We start from the raw sequence: 26,834 nt of genomic DNA, 5'->3' as shown, positions 1-26,834 counted from the left end.
TGAAATTGGAAAATACTGCGATTCCTCAATGTTTTTTTGGGTTTTTACCGCTTTCACCGTGCGGTAAAAACGACAACTTAACTTTATTCTGCGGGACAATACGATTATGGTGATACCAAATGTATATAGTTTTTTTTTATATATTTTACTACTTTTACAAAGAAAAATCTATTTGTTAAAAAAAAAAATTGTTTTGTATCAACATATTCTGAGCCATGACTTTTTTATTTTTTCGTCGATTGAGCAATGTGAGGGCTTATTTTTGGCGGGACGAGCTGTCGTTTTTATTGGTACCATTTTTTGTACATACAACTTTTTGATCACTTTTTATTAAATTTTATTTAGAGCTAAGGTGAACAAAAATCAGTGATTTGGGCGTTTTAAATTCCTTATTTTTTACGGCGTTCATCATGCGCTAAAAATTACTGTTTTACTTTATTCTGCGGTTCGGTACAGTTACGGCGATACCATATGTATATAGTTTTTTTTATGTTTTTCAGCGTTTTCACAATAAAATCACCTGTTTATAAAATAATAAATTTTCTGTGTCATCATATTCTGAGAGCCATAACTTTCTTTTTTGCAGTCAAAAGCGGTGTAAGGGCTTGTTTTTTGCAGGACGGGTTGTAGTGTTTATTGGTACTATTTTGGGGTACATGCGAATTTTTGATCACTTTTTATTCTATATTTTGGGAGGGGTGGTGACCAAAAAATAGTATTTCTGGCATTGTTTATCGTTTATTTTTTTTCAGTGTTGACCATGCAGGACAAATAACATTATAGTTTTATAGTTTGGGTCGTTACAAACGCGGTGATACCAAATATGTGTACTGTTTTTTTAACGTTTTCATTTTTTTCCTATAATAAGAGACTTATTATAGGAAAAAAAAATCTTTTATTTTTACACTTTTGTAAAACATTTTTATTAACTTTTTTTACTTTTTTTTTTTACTTTTTACACTTTCTTTTTTGACCTGCAGCTCTGATCGCTGCTAGAATACATTACACTACCTAGGTAGTGTAATGTATTCCAACTGTCAGTGTGACGACAGTAAGTCTAAGAGGACCAGCTAGAGGCAACAGTGGACAGCTGTTGGGGACAGCTGGCCTCACGGTTCCCGGTGCACACTGTCGCCAACAGTGTGCACCGGGAACGGCGCAGTAACTGTACGTACTCATGTGCTAAGACACTGGCCACGAGGACGTACAGTTGCGTCATGGTGCGCCTAGGGCATAAATACTCCAATCAGAACAACTACTTGTTCAGACAGTTTTACCTTCTTCAACTTCCCCTTATTTAACACTGTTGCTAAACTGACCTGGTTTGAGGGTCGCCATAGTAACAAACACTTTGGACATGTTTTCATTACTGGAACATTGTGTTTTTTTACATGCATAGGTATTTTGATACAATTTGAGCAATTTCCCCTTGGATTATAGGCAGGGATGGGATTACATTTTTTAACAACAGGTTCCCCACTTGAAGTGTGGGATACCTCCGGTGTATGCAAACTCTGCATATTTGCCGCCCAGATGTCTTTGGCTCATCACTTTTGCAGCAGATTATCACCTTCTATACTAAGACAAGCTCCTCATAGTGCCAAACACTGCGCACCTGTACAATACTGCTACACTCTGAATATACTAGTAACACACTGTGCCTTCTGAATACAGTGCTACAGAATATGCCCCCCCAAAATGGTCCCACACACTAGGCCCTGAAATAAATCATTATATACCCTGCCCCCCCCCTGTGATAAATAATACAATACATTTGTAATGCCGGGGTAGGGAGACAGACAGGTGAGCCCTAATCTACCCGCCACTCAGTCCCTGCCTACTTGCAACGACCCGTCCTAAGCGACGGCGTACAACTGGGTTGACGGTCCCTATGCTCACTATGTGCACGACAGACAAACAGACAAGGGTACACAGAAGCTAAGGGAAAATGGGCGGTTGCCCACGGAAACCCCGTGAGCAACAAGAGTAGTGATCGAGCCGAGTCAAACCAGGAGAGAACAAGGTACAAAACGCAGAGCAGGAGAGTGGTTAGTCAAGCCAGGGTCGATATGAAGCAGAGGACAAGTAGTACTAGCAGCAGCAGCAGAGCCAGGAAGCAGACAGAATCACAAGCAAAGGAGGAGCAGGAAGTGAAGGTATAAATAGACAGAGGGCGGGAGCTAGCTCCGTCTGGCCAGGCTGTGATAGGCTCTCCCACTCCTCAGCCTCCCAGCCTGACTGGTCGAGGAAGGAGTCACTCTATCAGAGCTAGGAGCAGGTGCAGACTGACTAAGCACGGGCGTCGACACAGAAGCTGTGTCTGGCAGATCCTTTACAGTAACCCCCCTTTTATGAGGGGCCACTGGACCCTTTCTAAGTGGACCTGGCTTATTGGGGAACCGAAGATGGAACCTCCTGAGCAATACTCCAGCGTGAACATCCCGGGCGGGTACCCAAGTCCTCTCCTCAGGCCCGTATCCTCTCCAATGGACCAGGTACTGGAGGGAGCCTTGGACCATCCTGCTGTCCACAATCTTGGCCACCTCGAATTCTACCCCTTCAGGGGTGAGAACAGGGACCGGAGGTTTCCTCGAGGGAGCCAAGGACGGGGAGCAGCGTTTCAGGAGGGAGGCATGAAACACGTTGTGTATTCGAAAAGACGGGGGTAACTCCAGTCAGAAGAAGACAGGGTTAAGGACTTCAATGACCTTGTACGGCCCTATATACCGGGGAGCAAATTTTTTGGATGGGACTTTAAGGCGCAAATTTTTTGAGGACAGCCACACCAGATCCCTGACCACAAATAAGGGGTTAGCAGAACGTCTTCTATCTGCGTGAGTCTTTTGTATGCTCTGGGACGCCTCTAGGTTCTTCTGAACCTGGGCCCAGACTGTGCACAGTTCCCGATGAATGACATCTACCTCGGGATTGTTGGAACCACCAGGTGAAACGGAGGAGAACCGTAGATTAAACCCAAAATTACAGAAAAAGGGGGAGACCCCTGACGAGTTACTGACCCGGTTATTAAGGGAAAATTCAGCGAGGGAAATGAAGGAGACCCAATCATATTGACAGTCAGAGATAAAACAACTTAAATATTGTTGAAGAGACTGATTAGTCCTCTCAGTTTGGCCATTAGTTTCATGATGGAAGGCCGAAGAGAAGGACAGATCAATCTCCAACTTTTTACAGAAGGCTCTCCAAAACAATGAAAGAAATTGTACCCCTCTGTCAGAAACAATATTGACAGGAACCCCATGGAGACGCAGGATGTGTTTGATAAACAAGGTAGCTAACGTCTTAGCATTGGGTAGTTTCTTGAGGGGCACAAAGTGGCACATCTTACTGAAGCGGTCTACTACAACCCACACCACCGACTTGCCTTGAGATGGAGGCAGATCGGTGATAAAATCCATGGAGATATGGGTCCAAGGTCTCTGGGGAATGGGCAAAGAACATAATAAGCCCGCTGGTCGGGACCTGGGAGTCTTGGACCTAGCACAAATTTCACAAGTGGCGACGTAGGCCTTAACGTCTTTAAGCAACCCAGGCTACCAATAGTTTCTGGCAATGAGGTGCTTGGTACCCAGGATGCCTGGATGGCCAGATAGTGCAGAGTCATGATTTTCCCTGAGTACCCTTAGCCGGAATTGCAGGGGAACAAACAGCTTGTTGTCAGGAAGGTTCCCGGGAGCTGAACCTTGATCAGCCGCAATTTCGGAGACTAAGTCAGAATCAACAGAGGAAATGATTATACCTGGGGGCAAAACACAAGCAGGATCTTCCTCCGAAGAAGGGCTGGCCATGAAGCTACGTGTTAGTGCATCAGCTTTATTGTTTTTAGACCCAGCCCTATAGGTGACCAAAAAGTTGAATCTAGTAAAAAATAACGCCCATCGAGCTTGTCTCGGGTTTAGCCTCCGGGCAGATTCTAGGAAAACCAGATTCTTGTGGTCGGTAAGGACCGTTACCTGGTGCCTAGTCCCCACCAGGAAGTGGCGCCACTCTTCAAATGCCCATTTAATGGCTAAGAGTTCGCGGTTGCCAATGTCGTAGTTACTCTCTGTGGGTGAGAACTTCCTGGAGAAGTAGGCACAGGGTTAGAGATGGGTGAGGGACCTGGTACCCTGGGACAAGACAGCACCCACTCCCACCTCGGAGGCGTCAACCTCCACGATAAATGGCTCCATTTGGTTAGGCTGAATCAGCACTGGGGCCGAGATAAAGCACTTCTTAAGGACCTCAAAAGCCTGGACCGCCTCTGGAGGCCAGTGGAGGAGATCAGCACCTTTGCGAGTGAGATCCGTAAGAGGCTTAGCGATGACCGAGAAGTTAGCAATAAATCTCCTGTAATAATTAGCAAACCCCAGGAAGCACAGTAACGCCTTCAGGGAGGCAGGTTGGACCCATTCAGCCACAGCCTGAACCTTGGCAGGGTCCATGCAGAATTCACGAGGAGTGAGGATTTGACCCAAAAATGGTATCTCCTGCACCAGGGTAGGGAGACAGACAGGTGAGCCCTAATCTACCTGCCACTCAGTCCCTGCCTACTTGCAACGGCCCGTCCTAAGCGACGGCGTACAACTGGGCAACGGTCCCTACGCTCACTATGTGCACGACAGACAAACAGACAAGGGTACACAGAAGCTAAGGGAAAAGGGGCGGTTGCCCACGGAGACCCCGTGAGCAACAAGAGTAGTGAACGAGCCGAGTCAAACCAGGAGAGAACGAGGTACAAAACACAGAGCAGGAGAGTGGTCAGTCAAGCCAGGGTCGATATGAAGCAGAGGACAAGTAGTACTAGCAGCAGCAGCAGAGCCAGGAAGCAGACAGAATCACAAGCAAAGGAGGAGCAGGAAGTGAAGGTATAAATAGACAGAGGGCGGGAGCTAGCTCCGTCTGGTCAGGCTGTGATAGGCTCTCCCACTCCTCCGCCTCCCAGCCTGACTGGTCGAGGAAGGAGTCACTCTATCAGAGTTAGGAGCAGGTGCAGACTGACTAAGCACGGGCGTCGACACAGAAGCTGTGTCTGGCAGATCCTTTACAACATTATTCTTTTCCTCTGCGCAGCAATAGAAACTAGAGGTCAATGAAAAATAATTCCCCTTCATGTAACTCTGCTACCTGTCAACAGAAAAGTCATCCACCACAGGGAAAAATGTTTCCCGTCATTTCTAATTTCCAGGCGGGTGATTTATTCATTGACAGGTAGCAGACTTCTACAGGGGTGATGTTGGGGGGTGGCAAACTGGGCAATTGCCCAGTGCCCCCAACACCGCAGGGGCTCCTGTCAGAGGTGTAAAAAAAATCAGATTGCTTGCATCTGCAGCCCCCGTCCCCTCTGGGCCAAGTAGTACCACCTAAAACTGTGACTGGGCCCAAAGGAGAAGTAGGCCCACTGGTGGCAGTGGGTAGATATTTTTCCAGAAGCCAGAAAGCAGAGGACATCATTTATTTGGAGCAAATGGGGCATTATTACTGTGTGGGGGGGCACAAAGGGGGCATTATTACTGTATGGAGGCAATAAAGGAGGCATTATTTCTGTATGGGAGTACAAAGGGGGCAGGGTCGGATAGAGTAGAAAAGGGAAAGTAAACAACTCTATAGAAGACGTCACCTGGCAGTCACTGAATATAACTGTACTGTAATAATTTATTTATTGTGCCCAAAATTACCTTTAACTGCCAGGGTCATAAACAACACATCTTCAAAAACAAAAATGCAGTGATTGCAATGATTTTTTTTATCTCATCAACCACAGGTTTAGGAACCAATAGTTTGCGTATGCGATCCCAACATGAAAGCACAACCAGCTGCTGTCTTTTAACAATTTATAGCCCAGTCATCTCTACTGTCTTTATACGGTAGGCAGAGGTAAACAGGTTAAAATGGGCTACTATTCTTGGGCCAGTGCTGTGTGCTTGCCCCCAGGCTAAAATTTGCCAGCCAGCCCCTGCCTCCTGTAATGAATAATAGAATACAATTTGTCCCTTAAAATACATAATACAATTCACCTGTAATGAATAGAATACACTGAGCCCGTTGTAATGAATATAGAATATACTGTGCCTCCTGTAATGAATAATACAATACAGTGTGTCTCTTGTGATGAATAATAAAGTACACTGTGCCCCTTGTAAAGAATAATAAAATACACTGTGCCACTGTAATGAAACTGAAAATAGAACAGACTGAGACCCCTGTAACAAATAATAGATGAATGATACTCACTTGTCCCGATTCCTCATTGATTGAGGATCTGGCCTCTTCTGGCCAGGCCTGGCTCCTGCAGAACGACGCACGTGTCGCGATGAGGGTATGTGCACCTAGCTTATTATCGGCCGTTTTTTCGGGCCGTAAATGGCCGAAAAACAGCCGAAGAATCGGAAACAGAACGCCTCCAAACATCTACCTATTGATTTCAATGGGAAATATGGCGTTCTGTTCCGACGAGGCGTTTTTTTACGCGGCCGTTTTTCAAAACGCCCGCGTAAAAAAACGCCCGTATAAAATAAGTGCCACTTCTTGAGCCGTTTTTGGAGCCATTTTTCATTCACTCTATAGAAAAAAAGGTCCAAAAACGGCCGTAAAAAACGCAGCGAAAAACGGGAGTTGCTTAAAAAACGTCTGAAAATCAGGAGCTGTTTTCCTTTGAAAACAGCTCCGTATTTTCAGACGTTTTTTGCTAAGCGTGTGAACATAGCCTGACAATCGAGCTGACTGAATCAGAGGAAAGCGGTTATGGCTACCTTGCACCTGCAGATAAGCACCTTACTATTCAATTGTATTTGCTTTCTAAGGACACGGACACAATTGTTTCCAGGAGAGAGCGGGTCGGGATCTCACTACTCTCCATTTTCCCCAAAACTGCCTTCTTATCTTAACAAGTTTGGCAAAACCAGAGAGAAACAGTCGGATCCCATCACTGCTTATAAGTCCAACATCATATTTGTAAGCCAAAACCAGGAGTGACTCCAAAACATGAAAGAGGTACAAATCTCTCTATTATACTTTTTCATTGTGTAGGCTCCACTCCTGATATTGGCTTACAAATTCTGAAGCAAGATACTGACAATAATACTGCCACGCGAAGGAGACCTAAGGTACAGAAAAGTCTGTTAAACACTCCCATGGAGTACGACTGGAAACACATGTCCCTTTTTTCCTGACATCCACAAAAATTATGTACAGGTAGCTGTTGCACCCAGGTCCTGAGGGAGCCCAGAGGACCGTCTGCCAAATAAGAAGGAACCATTATTATATATATAGCACATAGTAGGAGGAGAAGGGAACATGTTGCTGATTTTTTTTATACCTCTGGATAATATAATGCCACTGTGTCTCTAAATGTTTTCATTTACAGGATATTTGTTTCTTCACGCTTAAAATGTCTTTTCACTTCAAATGCTAAATGTAGCTCTTTCTTTTTACTTCAGTTTATATCTTGAAATTTTATATATTTTTTTTTAAATGTGGCTATTCACCTCGGCCATGTTTATAAATAGATATCAAACGACACAGACTATAATATATGTTTTGCCCAGTACACAATAAAAATGCTAAGAAGTTTAGCTAGTTACCTATCCAGATTCCAAGGCTTACAGCTGCAGCCACACGTGGAGTCCTTTGACGCAAAGATCGCAGAGGGAACACGGTCACATACCAGCGATCCACACTCATAGCTGTCAGGGTCACACAGGTAGCTTGCACTGACACCTAAGAAAACAATAGCCGTATATGAGAGTGACAAAATAAGGCAGTATGTTCCTCTTCCCTTTCAAAACAGGAGTCTATGTACTCTGAGGTTACCATCTATCATGATACTTTCTTAGGCCTCATTTACACGAGCGTATTATACGCGCGTGCGACGCGCGTGCTTTTCACGCGTGTCGTACGCACCTATAATAGTCTATGGGGCTGTTTAGACGATGCGTGAATTTTGCGCTGCGTGAGTGCGTTGCGTAAAACTCACGACATGTTCTATATTCTTGCGTTTTTCACGCAACACGCACCCATTGACTTCAATGGGTGCGTGAAAACAACGCATGCCACACGGACGGTCCTGCGTTGCATGCGCGAAAATCACGCAAGAGCTGTCAAAAGGATGAATGTAAACAGAAAAGCACCACGTGCTTTTCTGGTTACAAACATCCAAACGGAGTGTCAAATTAGAGATGAGCGCACCGAACTTCACTGGGTTCGGCCGAACTCGTTTTGACCGAACCCGGCAAAAAATGTTCGGGTACGCGACGTCAGGAGACAGTCACTGCCCACGGTGCTCAAAGACTTAAACTGTTTCAGCACCATGGACAGTGACTTTCGATCACAATATACATATACGTGTAAAAAAAAACAGAAGTTCGGACTTACCGATAAGTCCCTGCTCCTTCCTCCAGTCCGACCTCCCGGGATGACAATTCAGGCCAAGTGACAGCTGCAGCCAATCACAGGCCAAGCACAGGCTGCAGCCAATCACAGGCTGCAGCGGTCTCATGGCCTGCCGCGTCATCCTGGGAGGTGGGGCCGGATGACAAGAGAGGGACGCGTCACCAAGGCAACGGCCGGGAGACCGGACTGGAGGAAGCAGGCAGTTCATGGTAAGTTTGAACGTCTTTTTTTATTCACAGGTTGCTGTATATTGTGATCGGCATTCACTGATGAGGGTGCTGAAAGAGTTACTGCCGATCAGTTAGCTCTTTCAGCACCTTGGACAGTGACGGGCGTCGACTACCTCATCTCTATGATGGCGGCTGCGTGAAAATCACGCAGCCGCGCATCATACACGGATGACACACGGAGCTGTCAAATGCCTTTTGCGCGCGCAAAACGCAGCATTTTTTGCGCGCGCAAAACGCACACGCTCGTGTAAATCCGGCCTAGTGTTACTAACAGTGCAGTGCTAGTAAGGTAAATTGATTTTAATAACTAAAGTGAAATTGGGTTGAAGACAATATTATGTTTTATTGCATTTTCTCGAAAGCTCATTGCAGAAAACCAGTTTTACTACAGTAGTGAAAATACTTGCTCACATTGTATTCTTTATAGTAGGTCAGAGAAAGATACCAACAATTTTATTAAATAGATAATCTGCTTTTATGTAAATAATGCTTAATAATGAAAAGATATGCAGCATTCTAATACACTAGAAATTAGCGAATTTCACAAAATTTCTTTGGGCCATGAGATTTGATCAGAATAAATTTGTTGCTAATTGAGTATCAGCAGGCATCGGCACGCTATCAGCACCAGCATTTACATTTTAGCTAAAATCTATTTATTTAAAAAAAAAAAAAGAATTAACAATTTGTGTGGGACGAATGCCAAAAGTATTGGAAAATCCGAAACTTTTGGGAAATTCGTAACAAATACGTAACAAATTCGTAACTGATTTGTGTAGAATCGATTAACTTATCTCTAATTACCACCAAATTAATACTAAATAATATCATCATGCACTAGTGTATGCAGTCTGTAGAGTATTATCACACTGCAAATTATACAAGTGAATGCAGGGCTGATCCAACACAGTCAGCGTCAGAGTAGATTACAATTACATTCAGTGATTTAGAGGTGACATCTTTACTAAGTTGTTCACTTTCCTTTTTCTTCTCCATTGGGCCCAGACCGCCATGACGACTTCTCCTGCCCACAAATAGTCTCTGCAGGGTTCACTGCTCAGACATCTTTTACAGTTCGCTTTTAAAGCACACCCCCCAAACTCCCTATCTTGCTGCCCACCTTAAGGTACACATATGATTTATTTATTTTTTCTAATAAAATTATCTATCAGTGTGTTTTGTGCAACTTTCTAAATGCTTTTTATAAAAAATTATTTGTACTTTTTGAGATACAGCTGCTTTGTACCCTGTATATAGAGCAGCTGTATCGTGCACTAAGACCTGAATCCGTTCGGTCCACGGGACTGACGGGTTCAGTGTCAGCAGGTCCACCTGTTATCGATCACATTGAAGTCATGAACTTAGATGCGATCAATAATAGCTCGATCCTGTGTGTTAGAGACATGCAGGACCCGCTGTCACTAAACCCGTCAGCAGAGGCGTAACTAGGAGGGGCCCGGACGCAACTGGGAGAATCGGTAGGGGTGGTGCCGGGCTGGGTGCAGGTACAATTGATCTTAATGCTGAAGCAAGGAACAGTAAGCTCCCTGCTTCAGCATTAGTTAAGAGCGGAGGAGCAGAGGGACTCCCCAGGCTACTTAGAGCGCTGTGCCCGGGGAAGCACTTGACGTCACTGTCCATATATGGACAGTGACGTCAGTGGCTCTTCTGAAGCGGGATCCCCGTTGCTGACGCTATGGCAGGGATTCCGCTCCATAAGTAGCCCCTGACATTACTGTCCATAATGTAACGTCAGGGGCTTCTCCTGGAGCAGAATCCCCTGCCAAAGCGTCGGCAACGGGTATCTCCGCTTCAGAGGAGCCACTGACGTCACTATCCATATATGGACAGTGACGTCAGTGGCTCCTCTGAAGCGGAATCCCCGTTGCCGACGCTATGGCAGGGGATTCCGCTCCAGGAGTAGCCCCTGACATTACTGTCCATATACTGTATGGACAGTGACATCACTGTCCATATATAAACCGTAGCATTTAGGTGCAGAATCCCCGGCCTATGCCCTGGCTGGGGATTCCACTCCTAGAGGGAGTTCCAATGGTGCTATCTACAGGGGAGAGGGGGTAGCGCTATTTACAGGGACGGTGGTGCTATCTTCAAGGGGGTGCGGCACTATCTACATAGGCACTGTCGCACTATATAGGGGCACTATCTACAGGGGACACTGGCGCTATCTACATGGCTACTGTGGGCACTATCTACATGGGCACTGTGGCACTATCTACGTGGGTACTGGCACTAGGGCAATCTAAAGGGGCATTATACTGTATGTGGCAGTTATGAGGGTATTTTACTGTATGGGGGCATCTAAGGCGGCATTCTACTATATGGGGCAGCTATGGGGGCATTATATTGTATGGGGGAAGCTATAGGGGCATTATGCTGTATGGGGGCAGCTAAATCTGCGGTGAAAAAATCCACTGCGTGTGAACCGACCCTAAGACCTAATGCACATGACCGTAGTTTTTCGTCCGTGTGCTATCTGCAAATTTGTGGCTAGCTCACGGACCAATTGATTTTTGTGGCCCCATGCACATGACCATAATGTTCATAGGTCCGCGTGGGGGCGGCAAAAACTCAGGACATGTAATTTCACTATATGGATTTTCGGATCATGTGACCTACTCAGGGAGTCCCAGCCTTTCTTTTTTTGCGGTTCAGTGAATACTGGTGATACACGGATGCACTACCGAAGGATTTTTTGTGGACAAATGGACCACAAATACAGACTACGATGGTGTGCATTAGGTCTTAGGCTGGGTTCACAGATCGCGGTCAAAATGCGCTTTAGCTGCACAAAATCACACCAAAATTATGTATTTTTACAGCGATTCGCGGCAAACCAAGCCTCCTTTGATGAGAAACAGGTTACAGATCATAGTCATTAATTAGAAGGGGGGGCTTCTCTCTTCACTTTAGGCTGGGTTCAAACACTGCGGTTGTCGTGCGTTTTTTTGCCACGACTACTGTGAAATTACAGCAGAATGCAGCGGTTTTTGCAAAATCACAAAAAAAAACCACTGTAGGATTTAGCCACTATACTACACTAATCGCAGCAAAAAATAGGACCAAAACTGCAGCTTGTGGTCGGGTTCTCACAGGTCGAGTACGCTGCGTAAAAAATGTGCAATGTATCTTACCTGGAACCCGCAGCACCTTCCATCCGAAAAACCGCACCACAATGTGTACCTTGGGTACATTTTCGAATGGAATTTTCGCTGTGAAATGCAGGGCTGGGGTAAAGATAAAAATGTCCATACTTACCCCCTCCCTGTTTTCTGCGCGTGCTCCAGCCTCCCAAGATAACGTTGCAGGGCATGTGACGCTTCAGTCTGTTATTGGCTGAGGCGTTCACATGGGATGAAACATCATCCCAGGAGGTCGGACTGCAGGATGGAGGAGAGCGTTCTGGGTAAGTATGATTTATTTATTTTTTCCTGAGTTGCGTTTTTTGTGGCGTAATCGCTGTGATTTTTCCACAAAAGTCACAACACTTGGCTTTCTGTTACAGGTTTTGCACCCTCATATAATTCAATGGGGAAAACCCACAACAGAAAATCAATGAATACGCAGCATAAATTGACAAGCTGCAGATTTAAATTCCGCACCGCAGGTCAATTTATTAACGTTTACGCTGCGTTTTCTTTCTGCAGTGATGGTTTGGGGAGCCATGTCAAATGCAGGTGTTGGTCCACTGTGTTATATCAAGTCCAGAGTCAGATCAGTCGTCTACCACAAAATTTTAGAGAACTTCATGCTTCCCTCTACTGACAAGCTTTATGGAGATACTGATTTCATTTTCAGCAGGACATGGCACCTGCCCACACTGCCAAATGTACCAATACCCAACAATGCAGACAAGCTGAAGGCCGCTATCAAAGCAACCTGGGCTTCCATAACACCTCAGCAGTGCCACAGACTTATCGCCTCCATGCCACGCTGCATTGATAACACCTCAGCAGTGCCACAGGCTGATCGCCTCCATGCCACGCCGCATTGATGCAGTAATTCATGTAAAAGGAACCCCGACCAAGTATTGAGGGCATATACTGTGCATACTTTTCAGTAGGCCAACATTTTGGTATTAAAAATCATTTTTAAAATTGGGCTTACATAATATTCAAATTTTCTGAGAAACTAAATTTTGGGTTTTCATTAGGTGTTAGCCATAATCATCAACATTAAAAGAAAAAAATGCTGGAAATAGATCACCCTGTGTGTAATGAATCTATAGAATATATGAGTTTCACTTTTTGAATTGAATTACTGAAATAAATTAACTTTTTGCTGATATTCTAATTCATTGAGAAGGACTAGTGTAGTCAATTTATTGGGGCGTGGTAGGTCACGACCCCTTCCGCTAAGCTCCGCCCACTTTTTAGTAAAGTGTTGTGAGCGGCGCAAATGCCTCAAAAGGCAATTTTTTTTTTGTCAAACTGCAACTTTTGAGCCGTTTACTGGCGTAGAACAAACAATAAATTCCCCCCATTTTGTTTTAATTCTTTCCAATTTTCAAGATTTATATTTGCTGTCTGTGAATGGGAACATTCTAAATACGAATGTTCCTACTCACTGACCGCAAATAGAAATCTTGAAAATTGGGAAGAATTGAAACAAAATGGGGGAATTCATTGTTTGCTCCAGAAGCTGAAAACCTGTTCAGACCTAATATTCTCCTCAGTTGTATCCAGTCTAGACAATCCTCTGTGAAAGGAATATGTCACTATATAGTATGATTTGACACGTACTTATGTTGGGAAATTTCTATTTAAAAAAAGAACGGAAATATAAATTTTCTTTCATTTTATTTTTACTTAACCTCTTCACAACATTTGTTGTAACTGTACATCATAAGCGGCAAGGTGTTCCTGCAAAATGTCCTACAGTTACCACAAGCTGATGAGTCTGTACCATCAACTGCGGGTGTCAGCTGTATAATAAAGCTGACACCGTGCTGTAACGGCACGGACCAGAGCTAGCTCCGATCCCCACCATTAACCCTTAGATGTCGCGGCATCTAAGTGGTTTGTAGCACTTCAACGCAGGGGGGGCCGATAAATGCTATGGCAACCGGAGGCCTAACAATAACCTACTGGTCTACCAATTACCTTTATTAGTTGAGACAATGAAATTTAGAGTTAAAGCTACATCATATTGGAAAAAAAAATTATTTTTCATTTTTACTGCCCAATTTCAATAAAATCTATGAAACACCTGTGGAGTAAAATTCTCCGTACACCCCTAGAGGAATTCCTCAAGTTGTGTAGTTTCCCAAATGGAGTCACTTCTCAGGGGTTTCCACTGTACCGGTATCTCAGGTGTTCTGCAAATGCGACATGGTGCTGAGAAACCAATCCAGCAAAATCTGCATGGCGTTTACAGGCCGAAAAACGGCCGAAAATAAGCTGTGTGAACATACCCTTACTGTGTACTTATGTCACTTCTTGAGCCATTTTTGGAGCTGTTTTACATTGTGTCAATGTAAAAACAGCTCCAAAAACGACTCCAAAAAACGTCTCAAAAAAGCATTTTCGGCTACAAAAACGTCTGAGAATCAGAGGCTGTTTTCTCTTGAAAATAAGCCTGTGTTTGAGTCCAATAACATACTAGTGCCACATCTGGGATATATCTTAAAACTGCAGAATCTGGGCAATAAAATATTGAGTTGTGTTTTGCTGTTAACACTTGCAGTGTTACAGAAAGAAATGCATTAAAATTGAGTTTCTGCAAAAAAAACAAAATTTGTCAATTTTATCTCCACTTTGCTTCATTGCCTGTAAAACGCCTAAAGGGTTATGTAAAGTTTTAAATGCTGTTTTAAGTACTTTGAGGGGTACAGCTAAACTAATAAACCTTGTAACATTGTAGAAAAATAAAAGGATGTTGAAAAAAAAGGATTATGTCAACATAAAGTAGACTTTAGTTAGAATTAGAATTAGTAACTATTTTGTGTGGTATAACTATCTGTCTTACAAGCAGACACATTCAAATTTAGAAAAATGCTAATTTTTGCTAATTTTCTAAAAATTTTGGTGTAACAAAATATTTGAATGCATTGACCACATTTTACCTCTAACATAAAATAAAATATGTCTTAGAATAGCTTGGATAGGTGAAAGCATTCCAAATTTATTACCATATAAAGTGACACATGTCAGATTTGAAAAATTAGGCTCTGTCAGGAAGGTCGAAACTGGCTGCAGCAGAAACGGGTTAAAGAAATCATTTTTAAAACGAATTTCTATGCCAAAAACGGTACTAAAAATCAAAATACAGTTGACTAAAATAGTAAATTATTCAAAGGACACTAACTTTTCATACAGTTTGTGCTAATCTAATAGTATGAGAAACTACCAAGAAAGAATGATCGACTGAGGCACATAAAAGTACAAAAAAATACAAATTTTATTGAATAAAGACATTAAACAAGTTAAAAAATGGAAAGGAGGATAAGTCACACAATAAAAAAGACGTCAAATCAATCATAGGCCAGATATGGCTGTTTTCTCGGCGTGTTATAAATAAGCATAATATTGCAGCAGCAAAAGAGGTAAATAGAGTCAAACCAGACTGTAAACAGTAGAAACAAACCAGACTATAATAAATATGTAGATGTATTTGGTAGAATGGTGGCGGTTCCTAGGTCAGTATAAAGAATAATATACACCGCAACCAATTTACAAAAAAGTGTAAGAAAATGTTAGGAACTGATTTCAAATGCAGTCAAAGAGTGACACACAAGGTTCGATACAGGCTGCTATAAGAAGACAGAGATTGTTGAACATACCAGTGGACATTGTGGAATGTGAATGAGACGTCTGCACCCGACGCGTTTTTCGGCACCTGCCCTCGTCCCCGGACGAAGGCAGGTGCCGAAACGCGCGTCGGGTGCAGACGTCTCATTCACATTCCAAAATGTCCACTGGTATGTTCAACAATCTCTGTCTTCTTATAGCAGCCTGTATCGAACCTTGTGTGTCACTCTTTGACTGCATTTGAAATCAGTTCCTAACATTTTCTTACACTTTTTTGTAAATTGGTTGCGGTGTATATTATTCTTTATACTGACCTAGGAACCGCCACCATTCTACCAAATACATCTACATATTTATTATAGTCTGGTTTGTTTCTACTGTTTACAGTCTGGTTTGATTCTATTTAACTCTTTTGCTGCTGCAATATTATGCTTATTTATAACACGCCGAGAAAATAACCATATCTGGCCTATGATTGATTTGACGTTTTTTTTATTGTGTGACTTATCCTCCTTTCCATTTTTTAACTTGTTTAATGTCTTTATTCAATAAAATTTGTATTTTTTTTTACTTTTATGTGCCTCAGTCGATCATTCTTTCTTGGTAGTTTCTCATACTATTAGATTAGCACAAACTGTATGAAAAGTTAGTGTCCTTTGAATAATTTACTATTTTAGTCAACTGTATTTTGATTTTTAGTACCGTTTTTGGCATAGAAATTCGTTTTAAAAATAGTAGGTAGTTTCTCATGTTAATCATTGATCGATGCACCAAGTATATCTTGGTTAATACCCAGGATACAATATAGTGCCCCTTCACACAGCTAGCAACAGTGCTTTACAGTTCAATGGTGACCCTTTAAGCACTACTTATATTGCATTCTTTCTGTTGGTATTCTTTTGGTTTAATCTAATAGTATATCTGATATCTAGCAACTTTGCTATTTACTTACTTCAAAAACTTTTCGTTTTATCCTTGCAAAGTCTATATCAAGTTACTGTCACTATGTGTCTCCCTTCCTGTAATCTGCTGTCTACCCCCCGGTTGTCATGCAAAATCTGTCTCCAGTTACAGAGGAGAGGAAACGAACTGCAGGAAGTGGCGGTGTCTCTCTCTCTCTTTCTACTAAAGCTCGCTCCCTGCACTCATAGCCTGCATGTCTCTGCAATCAGCCATTTAATAGATCCTAGGATACATGTAAGTTCTCTTCTTAGTACTGCTCTCTCAAGTAATCCTTGCAGTAGCCGTGAATACAGCGCTGGTGCCAATCATTTGACTTGTGTGGCAGAAGTCCTGAAGAGCGAGTGTTGAATTTAATCCTGTGTCTGATTATCATCTGGTGTCCGAGCGTGTGAACGTTGGTGGGGTGCGTGTGTGGCAGATGTCACCCAGAACAGTTGATGTAGGGGTGACAGCAGTGGCGTAGCTATAGGGGTCACAGCGGTCATCATTGCGACCAGGCCCTGGAAGCCAGGGGGCCAATGGCCCCCTGCACCACGTCTATCCACAGTTGTAACGTCTATGGCCACGGTCCGTCGTTCTGCCATTAACCTCGACGGCCGTGGCCATGGACATCTTACCTCCCTGCAGCGTCGTCCTCCTGTGAGGCGCCGGCACTCACTTCCGGACTTCGAGTGTCTCCGGCAGGCTCGCGCGCCCGCGCGTGCACGGTCTTAAAGGGCCAGTGCGTGCATTTTGCAGGAAGTCTGCAAATCTAGCCCAGGATGCCCTGGGCTATAAAAAAGGGCTCTGCCCTCTTGCCCTTTGCCAGAGCGTTGTTTGTTACCCTTAGTTTGTCGTGCTAATGGTCTCCCAGTGTCTTCCAGTTTCCCAGTGTACCTTGTTCCTGTATCCCGTATCCTGTTTCCGTGCTACCCAGTTCTAGTGCTGTTGCCGTGCTGTGCAGTGCTACAGTCTCACTTGATTTGCTGCACCTCTCCTGACGTCTTCCCGCCGCCTGGTCCTGAACGTGCCTGCCTCGTTACTGCCTACGATTGCCTCAGGTACCCTCACTGAACTATTTGAACTCTGTACTTACCTGTTTGGCCAGCTGCCATCCCGCTACGCGGTACGGCCCAGTGGGTCCACACCCCGCATCGTGACAACAGTTACTGTAGTATTTGGTATTGCAATACTAACTGGGGCCTATGTAGTAAACTACACGGACCCCTGTTGCTACAGCAACCATATACTTACCCATCTCACTCCAGATTCAGGCCTGAGGGCAGCGTGAGCACTGACGACTTTCAGTATCACAAAATCACAACGTTATGTGCACTGCGCACAATGTTATGGCACTGAGATGAAGAGGATCCAGCTTAGGACTAAGGAGGGTAAATATAAGAATACTGTCCTGGGCCCTGTATCTAGTTCTATCAGATGTGATACTGTCTGCTTTGCCCCTGTATGATACAGGGCTCCAGCAGACAGCATCGAACATGAGGCTGGGCTCTGTATCTAAGCCTATCATGCGTGATACTGTCTATTGGGCCCTATATCTAAGACTATCATGTGTGATACTCTCTGCTGGGCCTTGAATCTAAACCCATCATGTGTGATATTGTCTGCTGGGCCCTGTATCTAATCCTAATTACTAACACTAACTTGCCAAAGGCAAAGACAAAAGCCCTTATTTCACAGATACCTAAAGCTGTTTGAAAGTGTAGTTAAAACATAACTTTTATTGGATATACTTCCACATACTTCCTCCCCTTTTAGATAGTGCCACATAGCCCCCCTTGTAGATAGTGGCACATACCCCCTCTTGTAGGTAGTGCCTCACACCCGGCTTGAGGATAGTGCCACATATCCCCCTATAGATATTGCCACATACCCCCCCTTGTAGATAGTGCCACATACCCCCTCTTGTAGATATGCCACACACAACCCCCATGTAAATAGTCCACATACCCGCCCCTTATAGATAGTGCCACATACCCCTCTAGTACATAGTGCCTCATACCCCCCTTGTTGATAGTGTCACATACCCCCTCTTGTAGATAGTGCCAGATATCCCATTGTAGATAGTGCCAAACACAAACCCCTTGTAGATAATCGACATACCCCCTCCCCTTGTAGATAGTGCCACATACCCTCTGGTAGATAGTGCCAGATATCCCATTGTAGATAGTGCCACATACACCCTTGTAGATAGTGACACACACCCCCTTGTAGATAGTGACAGCCCCCCCTTGTAGATAGTGCCACATACCCCCACTTGTAGATAGTGCCACATACCCCCTTTTGGAGATAGTGCCACACACAATCCCCTTGTAGATAGTGCTACATCCCCCTACCCTTGTAGATAGTGCCACATACCCCCCTTGTAGATAGTGCCACACACAAACCGTTTGTAGATTATCCACATACCCCCTCCCCTTGTAGATAGTGCCACATACCCTCTTGTAGATAGTGCCAGATATCCCCTTGTAGATAGTCCCACATACCCCTTGTAGATAGTGCCCCACACAACCCCCTTGTAAATAGTCCACATACCCCGCCCCTTGTACATAGTGCCACATACCCCTCTTGTACATATTGCCACATACCCCTCTTGTACATAGTGCCTCATACCCCCCCTTGTAGATAGTTGCACATACACCCTTGTAGATAGTGCCACATACCCCCTTGTAGTTATTTCCACATACCCCTACTTGTAGATAGTGCCACACACAACCCCCTTGTAGATAGTGCTACATACCCCCTCCCCTTGTAGATAGTGTTACATACCCCCTCCCCTTGTAAATAGTGCCACATACCCGGCCTTGTAAATAGTGCCACACACAAACCCCTTGTAGATAATCTACATACACCCTTCAATTGTAGATAGTGCCACGTACCCCCTCTTGTAGATAGTGCCACACACAACCCCCATTGTAAATAGTCCACATACCCCCCAGTAGATAGTCCCACGTACACCCCCTTGTAGATAATGACCCTCCGAACAAATAAAAAAAACTTATATTCACCTAGCCCTGTTCCCGCGACAAACAGAGCTGCTCCATGGCCTCCTCAGCAGACTATAAGACGGGACCCTTGCGTTAGCTGGCGTGATCCAGTGATGTCATCACTCCGGCCTGCGCAGGGATCATGTCCCAGCGCATTATAGACTGCAGGCCTAACGTGGCCTGTAGCCTAGTAAACGGCAGAGCAGTGTACTAGCTCCCTGCTCCGCAATAGTATTCAATTGTATCTGCGTCCTTAGGATGCAGATACAATTGCATGTGGCAGTCACCTGGGGCCCCGGATAAGGGCCCTTATTGTTATGTGCCCTCATGCCTCGGGCCCTGTAGCAGCTGCTATGGCTGCTACAGCAGGAGTTACGGCACTGGATGTACCTAGTCCTATTCAGTGGTACAGCTATAGGGTTCACAATTTCGACCGGGTCCCAAAGCCAGGGGGCCCGCAGACCCCCACACCACGTCTAATAAAAGTTACTATAGTAACTGGGCCCTATGTAATAAACTACACTGGCCCCTGTTACTATAGTAACAGTATACGTATCCTCCTCGTTTCCGAGCGGAGGTCGTGACGTCTTTGACTTCATGACATCACGACGCTGTGTGCCGCTGTAATGTTCGTGGCTGCGGGCTGTCAGCTTAATTTCCCCTCTGACAGCCGCAGCCACGAGTCGGTAAGCGCTGGCCCCAGCCTCCTCCTCAGGAGAAGCCAGCACTCGCGTCTACTCACCACTGCCGCTCTTAAAGGGGCAGCGCGCGCACCGGACCTCGTTCATGAACTTTGATCCGTGAGTACCCTGGACTATAAGAGGGGTCCAGCCCCCTGGTTCGTTGCCTGAGCTTTGTTGTGTATTCCTAGTCTGTCTTGCATATGGCCCCCTAGTGTTTCCTGCTCCCAGTGTTCCTGTTCTTGTATCCTATACTTGTATTCTGACCTAGTGCCGTGCTTAGCTGTAGCCGTGCTGTGCTGTATTCCACACCTGTCCTGCTTCTCCACGCCTGACGTCCACCTGCTGTCAAGTTCCTGCCTTGCCTGCCTTGCTACTGTCCGAGCTGCCACAGGTACCCTATACGAACTATAGACTTTGACCTGCGTCCTGTTGGCCAGCTGCCTTACCGCCAAGACGGTATGGTCCAGTGGGTCCACAAACCCTACGTGACAGCCGCGCAAACCCCTCTTGTAGATAGTGCCACATAGCCCCCCTTGTAGATAGTGCCCCATACCGAACTTGTAGATAGTGCCACATACCCCCCTGTAGATAGTGCCACAAACCCCCCTTGTAGATAGTGCCACATATCCACTCTTGAAGATAGTGCCACACACAACGCCCTTGTAAATAGTCCACATACCCCACACCTCTTCGATAGTGCCACCTACCATTCTTGTAAATAGTTACTCATACCCCCCTTGTAGATAGTGCCACACACCCCACATGGAAGATGGTGCCACATACCCCCACTTGTAGATAGTGCCACATAGCCCCTCTTGTAGATAGTGCCTCACACCGAACTTGTAAATAGTGCCACATACCCCCCTGTAGATAGTGCCACAAACCCCCCTTGTAGATAGTGCCACATACCCACTCTTGAAGATAGTGCCACACACAACGCCCTTGTAAATAGTCCACATACCCCACCCCTCTTCGATAGTGCCACCTACCCCTCTTGTAAATAGTTACTCATACCCCCATTATAGATAGTGCCACACACCCCACCTGGAAGATAGTGCCACATACCCCCACTTGTAGATAGTGCCACATACCCCCTCTTGGAGATAGTGCTACATACCCCCTCCCCTTGTAGATAGTGCTACATACCCCCTTTGTAGATAGTGCCACACACAAACCCCTCGTAGATAATGCACATAAACCCTCCCCTTGTAGAAAGTGCCACATACCCTCTTGTAGATAGTGCCACATACACCCTCTTGTAGATAGTGCCACATACCCCCTCTAGTAGATAGTGCCACACACAACCCCCATTGTAAATAGTCCACATACCCCCTCCCCTTGTATATAGTGCTACGTACCCCCTCCCCTTGTAGGTAGTCCCACGTACACCCCCTTGTAGATAATGACCCTCCAAACAAATTTAAAAAAAACTTATACTCACCGAGCCCTGTTCCTGCGATAAACGGAGCTGCTTCATGGCCTCCTCAGCAGACTATGAGATGGGACCCTCACATTGGCCGGCGTGATCCAGTGATGTCATCACGCCGGCCTGCGCAGGGATACTGTCCCAGTGCATTATAGGCTGCAGGCCTAACGTGGCCTGTAGCCCAGTAAACGGCAGAGCAGGGTGCTAGCTCCCTGCTCCACAATAGTATTCAATTGTATCTGCGTCCTTAGAATGCAGATACAATTGCATGTGCCAGTCACCTGGTGCCCCGGATTGTTATGTGCCCTCATGCCTCGGGCCCCGTAGCAGCTGCTATCGCTGCTACAACAGTAGTTACGTCACTGGATGTACCTAATCCTATCCAGTGGTGCAGCTATAGAGGTCACAGCATTCGCAATTGCGACCGGGCCCCCGAAACCAGGGAGCCCGCAGACCCCACACCCCGTCTATTAAAAGTTACTACAGTAACTGGGCCCTATGTAATAAACTACACTGCCCCCTGTTACTATAGTAACAGTATACTTACCCTCCTCGCTTCCAAGTGGAGGTCCTGACTTCTTTTTTACATCATGACATTACGATGCTGAGAGCCGCGCACAACGTTGCGACGCTGGATGGCGTCAGAACCTCTGCTGCTCCCGGAGCCGAAGAAGAGTGTAAGCATAAAATTACTGTCTGCTGGGGCCCTGTATCTAAGCCTACCACATAGTAGACTTAGATACCGATCTCCAGCAGACAGTAAGCTTATACTGTATAAGATTACTGTCTGATATAAGGTTTCTAAGCCTACCCTGTGGTAGACTTGGATACAGGGCACCTCAGACAGGATCACACATGGTGTGATCCTACCTGCTGGGCCCTGTATCTAAGCCTACCTTGTGGTAGGCTTAGATACAGGGTCCAACAGATAGCATCACACATGGGCCCTGTATCTAAGCCTACCACATGTGTTATCAATGGGTTTTTTTTGTGTTTGTGCTTTTTTTACAGGTTCGGTTGTTGGACTACGTCGGATTTGAAGACTAGTTTGATGATGGCTTTTTTATTTTCAATAAAATGGTTAACAAGGATTGTGTAGGGGGTTTTTATTTCAATAAAATATTTTTCGATGTCCTTGTATTTATTTAAACTTATTACTACTACCTTAGTAATGGCCGCAGGCTGATTGACAATAAGATTGACAATAAAAAAAGAGAATTAAAAAAACGCCATAATCAAAGAGTCCTGGAATCCGAGGTAGTCCAACTACCAAACCTGTAAAAAAACACAAACACACAAAAAAAATTAGTAACACATAAAAAAGCAAGGCAATTATTATAATTCCCTTTCCTGTGTCCAACACTGGTGCCGCAATGTCAGCGATCTGGGCCCTATATCTAAGCCTATCATATGTAATAAAGTCTGCTAAGCCATTATATCTAATCCTATCCAAAGCTATAGGGTCGTAGTGCTATAGATATGCTGTCTCCCCTAAGACCTTAGCAACACCCCTGGCTCCTAGAGCTGCATCATTGGGTCACTTAGGAGACCCAGCGATGCAGCTGAAAGTTGTGGGCCATCTGCCATGAGAAGAAGTTGGGGCCCATGAAGGACTTTTGCACTGGGGCCCATGAGCCTTTAGCTACGCTCTGCCTATAAGGCCTGAATATAGACAGTCAGCAGCAGCCATTTTTCAGTCTACTGGGCCTAATTGTTAAACCCACCCCAGTACCAGGGAGGGGTGCCCTTGGCCCTATCTACGACAGTATACAGCAAGTCATTCATCTTAGCCTGCCTGAGCCATAACTAAATATTGTGCCTCACATAGTGGGAAGCTCTGCATATATGTGTGGTCGTGTGCACCATTAGCGCCAACCTGAAATTGAGTTCTTAAAGAGGCTCTGTCACCAGATTTTCAAACCCCTATCTCCTATTGCAGCAGATCGGTGCTGCAATGTAGATAACAGTAACGTTTTTTTTTCAAAAACAAGCATTTTTGGCCAAGTTATGAGCATTTTTATATTTATGCAAATGAGCCTTTCTTAAGTACAACTGGCCGTGTTTAAAGTTAAGTACAAGTGGGCATGTATTGTGTGTGTACATCTGGGCGTTTTTACTTGTTTTACTAGCTGGGCGTTGTTAATGGAACTGTATGATGCTGACGAATCAGCATCATCCACTTCTCTTCGTTAACACCCAGCTTCTGGCAGTGCACAGACACACAGCGTGTTCTCGAGAGATCACGCTGTGACGTCACTTCCTGCCCCAGGTCCTGCATCGCGTCGGACGAGCGAGGACACATGGGCACCAGGCGACAGAGGCAGTTGATTCTGCAGCAGCATCGGCGTTTGCAGGTAAGTCGATGTAGCCTCTGTCGCCTAGTGCCGATGTGTCCTCGCTCGTCCGACACGATGCAGGACCTGGGGCAGGAAGTGACGTCACAGCGTGATCACTCGAGAACACGCTGTGTGTCTGTGCACTGCCAGAAGCTGGGTGTTAACGAAGAGAAGTGGATGATGCTGATTCGTCAGCATCATACACTTCTATTGACAACGCCCAGCTAGTAAAACAAGTAAAAACGCCCAGATGTACACACACAATACACGCCCACTTGTACTTAACTTTAAACACGCCCAGTTGTACTTAAGAAAGGCTCATTTGCATAAATATAAAAATGCTCATAACTTGGCCAAAAATGCTCGTTTTTAAAAAAAAAACAAAAAACGTTACTGTAATCTACATTGCAGCGCCGATCTGCTGCAATAGGAAATAGGGGTTTGAAAATCTGGTGACAGAGCCACTTTAAGTTTGAATAACAACAAAACTAAAGAACAAAAGGCCCGACATGCCACTCCTTCTAAGGAACGCCACCTGGGGTATGAAAACAAGGTAAAGATACAGCACTTAAAGGCACAGTACATTAAGAAAATGTTGGGGTTTCCCATGTATTATACATTTGAAACAGATGTACAAAATATCTTGTCAGTCAGAACCTGATCTCAGCAGAGAGAAATCAAAGAGATGTATGAGATAAACATCAACTGATACTCAACTCGCCCAATTCCAGCGGCTTGCCTCCCCGAGTAGTCATGTTCAGCTGCTAGACAACCAGATGTCTCCTCTTGTGCTCCTGTCTACAGCCGCAGTCCTGCTGGATGCGGCTGTGGCATTCCTCCTTTGCACGGCCGGCAGCATCCTAGATGACATTGGTCCTGAAGGCCTATTTAAAGGGGACCTCAGTCTTCACCCCTGGACTGCAGATCAATGTGAATCCTTTGTTTTCAGGAGAAATATTTGTAGGAGGAATCCTCCAGCTCACCTTCAGCAGAATCGTGCCGCTAGCCGCGCCCGGATCCCCTTATTGGCACACGGTGCAAAGGACAAACAGGAAAACAAGGAAAAAGATCCAGTGCCAGAATTGATGAGAAGTCTTTAAAAAGGAAACTGAGTTCCAATTTTATTTAGAAAATATTTAAAAATAAGAACGACTGTCCAAGCAAAAGGGTGGATTAAAGGTATGCACGCTGCCTACGCGTTTCAGACGACCACAGCGTCCTTAATCATGGCTTGTATGAAACTAATGACAAAAAGCTAAGGTTTATATCCGGTCTGTAGCAGGTGAGCTTAATTGCGCTTCACAGGAATGTATTTGGAACGCAGAAGAACCTGGACGGCAGAGTGCTGTGTGTAACAGGTGTCACGATGAACTCTGCGAATTAAGATAAGTGAACTTATAGTTACGCCACTGAATGTGGCTGCCGCTAGCACCTGGGCCCCCTCCGGTGCTAGTGACGCCACCGGGCATGAGGGGGCACGTGCGATCATGTGCGGTTCGGCCGGCCATGGGCCCCCCAGGAGCCTTGGGCCCCGGGCGGCCACCCGAACCGCCCTAATGATAATCCGCCACTGGTTATACTTCAGTGTCCAAGTAACAATTTTTTTTTAAATAAATCGATTTTAATTTACATTTTTGGTGCTGATAGTGTCCTGCAGCATGCTGAAAAAGACGTCATGGATGTGAGATCACTCATTGTTTTAGATATATCTAATTGCTAAAAATAGTGGCACCAAGAATTGGTGTGTTGTTCTTTGTCAAGTGCCATTATCTTTCAGTCTGTTTCCAAGTGACTTTTTTTAATTTCAAAAAGCATAAAATATCTGACAGTGCACTGTTTGCTACCATCTGTTTACCCAAAGCCATATATGTTGCTGTCACTTTAACATTAGTAACGGTGTATTGGCATTAGAGCGCTTGAAAGGGGTTTAATACAGTCCTAAAAACCTCAGAGTTTCATATACAACTTTTCCAGGCATTCGGGGCACTTTCGATACAGAATACATTTGACGCCCGTTTCGAACGGATCGTACCCGAAACTAATTTCGGGAAATTCACTTATTTCTGTTTGGGACCTATCGCCCATATTTGATAAATGGTGGGAGCATCAGTGCTCCTGGGTGTGTGAACTGTTACGTGGTCAAATTATTGCATGAGTGAGGGGCGAACGGGAGATTAAGCTGTTGTGCAGTAGTGTTTACCCCTTACAGTCACCCTCACATCTTAAGGCCTTATTCAGATGAACGTGTATTACGTCCGTGCTACACGCGTGGAAATCACGCGCGTTGCACGGACTTACAGTATGTAAGTCACTGGGGCCGTTCTGACAGGTCGTGATTTTCACGCAGCGTATGTCCGCTGCGTAAAACTCACGACATGTCCTATACTTGCCCGTGTTTCGCGCAGCACACACCCATTGAAGTCAATGGGTGCGTGCAAATCGCGCATGGCACACGGAAGCACTTCCGGGTGACGCGCGTGATTCGCGCTACAGTTAGTAAAGAAGTGAAGGGAAACATAAAAGCCCCTCCTTCTTTACTGTGTCGTAACATCAAAACAGAGTGTCATAATGATGCCGGCTGCGTGAAAATCACGCAGCCACGCACCATATACAGATGCCACACTGAACTTTTGTGTGCGCAAAATGCAGCGTTTTTTGCGTGCGCAAAACAGACACATTCGTGTGAATAAGCCCTAAGAGTAGAGAGAGAGCCTTGAGGTCCTTCCGTGACAGGGAGGTTAAGAAAAAAAAAACAAAAAAACGATTTCACCAGCTTTGCTTTTTGTTTACGATGTTCACCACAAGGCACACATGACAACATGTTAACTTTATTCAAGCGTTCATTACATTATGAGGATACTAAATATGTATCGTTTTTGGGAATAGAGTGGTGATAGAAAGGTAGTGTAGATCAGGGGTGCACAAGCTTTTCTGGTACGAGGTCCACATTGTCAGATTGTACCACTCCCAAGAGTCACAATTAAACTTCAAACGATCTGTCTGCAGGGCCTTAGATAGCAGTGCATGACAGGCCTGCATTTGGCATAACACAGT

At 45.0% G+C, this 26,834-nt stretch overlaps 1 protein-coding gene across 1 annotated transcript in view; it reads right to left on the bottom strand.

The window, feature by feature from the left end:
* The window catches only part of KISS1R (KISS1 receptor), a 271,809-nt gene that overhangs the window by 106,132 nt on the left and 138,843 nt on the right, over positions 1 to 26,834 (bottom strand). The window contains exon 3 of the mRNA XM_075851006.1: positions 7,581 to 7,716. Coding sequence (XP_075707121.1) covers positions 7,581 to 7,716 — 136 coding nt within the window. The remainder of the gene's footprint in view (positions 1 to 7,580; positions 7,717 to 26,834) is intronic.

Source organism: Rhinoderma darwinii, chromosome 1 (assembly GCF_050947455.1).
Source record: "Rhinoderma darwinii isolate aRhiDar2 chromosome 1, aRhiDar2.hap1, whole genome shotgun sequence".
Lineage (NCBI taxonomy): Eukaryota > Metazoa > Chordata > Amphibia > Anura > Rhinodermatidae > Rhinoderma > Rhinoderma darwinii.
This window is presented reverse-complemented; position numbering and strand designations above follow the sequence as displayed.